Source organism: Sinocyclocheilus anshuiensis, unplaced genomic scaffold, assembly GCF_001515605.1.
Source record: "Sinocyclocheilus anshuiensis isolate Anshui unplaced genomic scaffold, SAMN03320099.WGS_v1.1 scaffold274, whole genome shotgun sequence".
In the NCBI taxonomy this organism is placed as follows: Eukaryota; Metazoa; Chordata; class Actinopteri; order Cypriniformes; family Cyprinidae; genus Sinocyclocheilus; species Sinocyclocheilus anshuiensis.
In genome coordinates, this window is record NW_015547698.1 from 222,377 (window position 1) to 228,223 (window position 5,847).

Below are 5,847 nucleotides of genomic sequence, written 5' to 3' on the forward strand. Positions count from 1 at the left end.
AAGAAATCACTCATCTGATTCAGAGCACAAGTCCAGTCCACTCAACTTTCTCTATTGTGGGACTCAAAGAGAGTTACAAAGTGGGAGAAATTATCTCTGTTATTATCACAGCCAGAGACCACAACAAGAACCTGAAAAGATATGGAGGAGACTTTTTCAAAGCAAAACTTTTCAGTACAGAGCTAAAGGTGTGTATATTTTATAATATATTATTTTTAAAACACATTTTTGTGAAAAAAGAATGTACATACTTGCATTAATTGTTGATTTGTTTTTATTTACAAAATATTACATATTATGTTTAGGTTTAAAAGCTTAAAGTTTAATGGGACTTACTCTGTTGCTCTTCTTCTGCCCTGGGAAGGTCAGGCACAAGTTCATGTACGTCTAGAGCACTCCAGTGAGGTTGTGCAGATTCTTAAAAAATACAGGGACTCTTCATTCCCACGCACCCACTTTAATGGCTACTTTGAAGGATCAGGACCCAATAAAACCAGGATCCGTGAAGTAGTAGAATGTAATCTTAAGTGGGGTGCAGATGGAAGTTGGAGGAAAGGCGACTGCTGTTGTGAGCATAGGGATATAAGAACAGGGACGGTGTGGCAGTGTGAGAGACCGAAGAAACTTTCCTGTGACAAACTGGTTCATCATTCAGGCGGACGTTTGGAAAGCCCATTAAATCCTTTTGAGCAGCAAATTTTTACAAAGTAATGATTCAAAGTGAATGTCAGAGTAGTTGTAGAATTGTAAAACAAAAAATATAGAAAATGTGTTATTTTTTTTCTCCACAGGAAATTAACAAATGTTGCTATTAGTGGAGACCAAAAAATCATACATGTCCTTCCCAACACTACAGCCATTGGTATGTTTACATATGGTCAGTGTATATTTTGACCATCTAGTTTCCTGTTTGAAAAAAAGGAGAAAAATTGTTTATTGTTTGCAAATTGGTTTGTGGCATGACAATTTAATTTCCTCACGTGGGCGACACTGTAATGCCTCTTTCAACTTATTTGTCAAACCGCCCTGTATTCTGTACGGGCTTACAGTGTTAGTGTTTACTTTAGTTGGGCTCTTGACCCTTGCCATTTTAATTAGGGATGCACCGATACCACTTTTTCCAGTACTCGCCCGATGCCGATACTTTTATTTTTGGTACTTGCCGATACCGAGTACCGATACCAATATTTTTATTGCATTTGTACATTTTTTAAATATTGGGTACAGAAACCAAAAGAGTATGTATAATGTTAGTTGGTAAACTTCATTTATCAAATAGATACAGTCAACAAATTTATTCAGACATCTTCAACATTTCTCACATTATCACAGTTTATTTGCTATAGTTTAGAAAATGGTAATAAAATATGACAAGAACTGAGAGTTAATCTGTGTCAGAACAAATTCAGCTTGATAATGTTAGATAACTTTGATAGAAAGGTATGTAATAGATTACAATCAACCAAAAATTAGACAGCTGTTAGTATGACAGAATTTACACAACTATGAATACTTTGTCGGGCAACCCTTAGCCTTAATGACAGCATATAGTCTCCTGGGCATGCTATCATCCAGCTTCATGCAAACCTCAACTTCAATGTTTTTCCCAGACTCGGTCTGAATAATTTTTGGACCCAAATTTGTATCAATTTTACTGGTAGTCCACTGTATGAAGAATTTTTGGATATGATTTGTCACAGTTTACTTTATGTTGCTATCCTCACTTACATGAACTATAGTGTCCTGCACCCACTAGTAAAAAAATATCAAAAATGATATCTGGTCTCTGAATAATTTTTGGTTTCACTGTATATCCTTCGGTTATTTTTTTTTTTGTTATTTATTATTTGCTATTATATTCTTTTAATTGAACTTACTGTACAGCACTTTGGTCAACGTAGTTGTTTTATTAGGTGTTTATTAGGAGTTGGAGTTGGAGATTGGCTACAACATGCTTTTTGATGGTCACCGTTGTTGTGATTCTCACGCTGATACATGATGTCTGTGTGTCTAAATTAAAGGTATATGAAAACGCCAGATTTTATGTTGTTCACAGTGTTGATGTAACCAACAAAGAAATCCTAACTCAGTTACTCAGGTCATTACGTGATGATTATGTCAAATGATAATCATCACCACCTGGTGAATTTTGCTCTTATCGAAAGCTTGGCAGATATTTTTTGGTTATGGTAGCCAAATAACATGTTATATTAAAAAGTCAAGGGTCAAGAGCCCGACTAAAGTAAACACTGACCACTATAATAGTGACTTAAAAAATTGTCGTTTTCTTCTTTGGTGATCCTGCTTGTTAACATCAGGTGTCTTCAATAATGGTCAATCATCACTCAATTAATCTCTTAATTACCTCATTAACTTTAACACTGCTTCAGTGTTACTTTGAACACTCTGTAGTGTAAATTTAATTTTGCTGTGTGTATATATAATATGAAATGGTGGAGAGATGGGGATGGGAATGGGAAAGGTCCTTTGAGAAACTCAGGTCGCCCGAATCATAACTGCGCTACATGATAGATGTGTATTTGAAACATTTATTACAAAAACATATTAACATACAGTACATGCATGCAGATTTTTGTATACATGTTGCATATATAAATATGATATGTATTGTTGACATGGTTATATATAATTCCATATGAAAAATAATTAGATATTAACGTGTACCAATTTTACTATGAGGATTTTATATATGTTATAAACTTAATATATTTGAAAATGACATATGGCCTTACAGGTAACATATATGGTAGTATTATTCTTCATGTAGGCAATATGACATGTATTACATTTCTGTATGGATTTCTTTATTTTTTTCCAAAAAGGAAATGGTCAAAACATACACGGACCACATATCAGAGGACAGATATCATCTGAATTCAAATGTAGTTACAAAATAATTCACATAGCTACAACACAGTCTTTTCAAGTGAATGTTTCTTTGATTTAGGCACAATAGAAAAATGCAGGTCTGGCATGATGACACCGGTTCCTGCAGGGTTTTATTTGAAAGATGTCTGGAAGTCTTTTGTATGCAACACTCGACAGTTCAGTTCTGCACAAATGGGAGATTGTCTTAAAAACAAGATTGTCTATTTGATGGGAGACTCCACCACAAGGCAGTGGTTCGAGTACTTAGAAAGAAAAGTGCCAGGCAAGTATGATTCAATTTTCAATATTCAATTTAATACTCAATAGCATGAATGCACAATATAAATTATACAAAGTATATGTACACTTAACCCAAAAATGTATGAATATATTGGCATTAGAGATGAAAATACCGAAAACTTAAGTGGTGCACTTTTCAGGCAGAACGTTAAAAATGTTCTTCAGAATTTAATCTTAAACTTGTCATTACAAAAATGGATTATACAGAAGAAGTTGGTTCTTAAAAAAAATATATATCTCATGCAAATCTTGTTTACTGAAGTGCCACTTAAAGGGACAGTTCGCCCAAAAATGAAAATTCTGTCATAATTGACTTACCTGCCATTCCAAAGTTGTATGACTTTCTCAAGCTACAATTATAATATTTGTTTCACATATCTTTATTAGATTTAAAAAGAATGGACCTCCACACTCCTCATACAGGTGGACCCTTGATGGCTGTGGAGTTGAAAAATAATATCATTATTCACTGGAGGGTACACGGTGTTCCTTTGCGATTTAACAAAATGCTTATTACTGACCTGCATTATATCAGCAATGATATTGATGAAATTGCTGGTGGGCATCATGTCATTGTCTTCACATTCTTTGCTCACCTGGTTTTTCACCCGATAACATTTTACGTGTATGAAGTGGCCAAAATTTGTCAGTCTGTTGTTGCACTGCTGAGCCGCGCTCCAGAGACCACCGTCATCATCAAGTCTGGAAACACTGCAGGACTAAAGGTACACATGCTCGCTTTCCAATCCTACTTTGTTTTCACCAAGAAAATGTGGTACTTGTTATGGTATTTGTTATACATGAAAGTCTACATTGTTGGGGAAGGTTACTTTTAAAAGTAAAGTATTACAATATTGTGTTACTCCATAAAAATTAACTCAATGAGTTAGTTACTTTTTATGGAAAGTAATGCATTAAGTTACCTTTGCATTACTTTTGTCACCTGGGCTGGGCTTGCTTATTTGTCTTTAATAACAAATAGCTCAAAGGTTATTTTTGGAAACCTTTCACACAAAAAGTCAAATTAATAAGCCTCAGACTGAAGGAAGTGCCTCTGCACTGCACTCCTGATTTCTCTCAACACGGGACAGAGAGGTGTCAGTCAACTTGCGCTACTTATTTTAAAAAGTAACTCCGATATGTTGTTGTAAATTTGAAAGTAATGCATCACTTGAAAAAATATAATCTGATTACATGACTCACGTTACTTGTAATGCGTTACTGAACACTGAATGTCTAGAACAACCGGGGCTTAAAGATGTGTGCTTTGGTGAAGCTCAAGCAGTAGATCATGACATTTGCAACGCCAAAATCATGGGTTTGATTTCAATTAAAATGCTTGAACTGATATAAATTGAAGCCTTCAACACAGATAAAAAATGGATAATTTTTGGGCAAACATTATTTCTAATAGAAAGTTTATCATAATTTATTTAAATGGTAGGAGAGGTATATTATTCTTTGAGCAAGCACACTTGGCTAAAAAGCTCTTTCTGATTCTGATCTGTATTTGTCCAGAACATTTTTCAAAGTGATTGGCACGTGTTGCAGTTGAACACAGTGATGCGGGAGATGTTCAGAGATATCGAAGGAGTCATCTTCTTAGATGTCTGGCAGATGACTTCCTGTCACTATCTACATGAAAACATTCACCCAGGACCTGTTATCATTGCTAATGATGTTGACATGTTGCTCTCATATGTCTGTCCTACCTGAGGCCTGTTCAAGTTGATGTGGTTGCATAAAGTAAAAGGGAAACTAACCTGGTCAGGGGAAGGCTAACATCTTGGTTACGTATGTAACCCTCGTTCCCTGAAGGAGGGAACGGAGACGTCACGTCGTGACCGACGAATTGGGGATCTCGCTTCGAGAGACCAATCTACTTCGAGTGTAACTAAACGAGCCAATGCACATTGGCATGCAATTATTGCATCCAGCTGCCACTGATCACAGCGTGAGCATAAAAAGGCAGCCGGTGCAATGCATACCAGGTTTTTGCTGAGGAGCCGAGCCAGTGACCTGGCTGCTCAGTGGTTGTACAACAGCCGTGATGTCTCCATTTCCTCCTTCAAGGAGCGAGAGTTACATACATAACTGAGACGTTCCCTTTCAGTCGACCACTATGTGTCATGTTGTGACCGACGACTTGGAATTTCCTACCAAAGCGCCATGGATGCTGCCCCTTCCAGTGCCCTGTGCAAGCAACTTGTGCCCCTTTTTGGTGTAGGCCGGGGCTCGCAACAAGAAGACCATTCACCGTAGTCGTAGCAATACCCACTCGGTGAGATTGGATAACACTGGGAAAACGTACCCGTTCCACTTGGAACAGGGACTCTGTGGAAGCCCCATCCTTCCCGAATGAGATTTCGGAAGCAAATACACATATGACCATCCGTTTAAGTGCATATGGAAGATTAGAGGTGATTGTAATCCTCATGGAAATGGCAGAAGTCTGCCGGGGAAACACGGGCTCTGAGGCTATACCGTGTACTTTACACATATGGGAACCACTTAGGCCTCTACATATGGAACCCAGCACTCTACCGGTTCTCACGGATTCAGCAAGTGAGGGCCTGGCGCCGGAAATTCCGCCATGTCTGGCTGCCGAGGGGACGGAGGAGCTCGACAGGGCCTACAGTACGGACACTCTGTAGCAGT

The 5,847-nt window shown here is 37.5% G+C and overlaps 2 protein-coding genes across 2 annotated transcripts in view; both read left to right on the top strand.

Annotated features, from left to right (window-relative positions):
• The window catches only part of LOC107703673 (B-cell receptor CD22-like), a 30,214-nt gene that overhangs the window by 11,872 nt on the left and 12,495 nt on the right, over window positions 1-5,847 (top strand). The window lies entirely within an intron of this gene.
• LOC107703770 (NXPE family member 3-like) lies at window positions 3,516-4,953 on the top strand. Its single transcript, XM_016506496.1, has 2 exons — window positions 3,516-3,914; window positions 4,708-4,953. Exons 1-2 carry the CDS (start codon window positions 3,588-3,590, stop codon window positions 4,903-4,905), a joined length of 525 nt encoding a protein of 174 aa, XP_016361982.1. The 5' UTR covers window positions 3,516-3,587; the 3' UTR covers window positions 4,906-4,953.

What these genes read in the sequence shown, in the direction of transcription:
- LOC107703770 (XM_016506496.1), top strand. Translation starts at nt 3,588, where the DNA reads ATGGACCTCCACACTCCTCATACAGGTGGACCCTTGATGGCTGTGGAG. An exon ending in GAAACACTGCAGGACTAAAG is followed by an intron (nt 3,915 to 4,707) that starts GTACACATGCTC and finishes GTATTTGTCCAG; the next exon opens with AACATTTTTCAAAGTGATTG.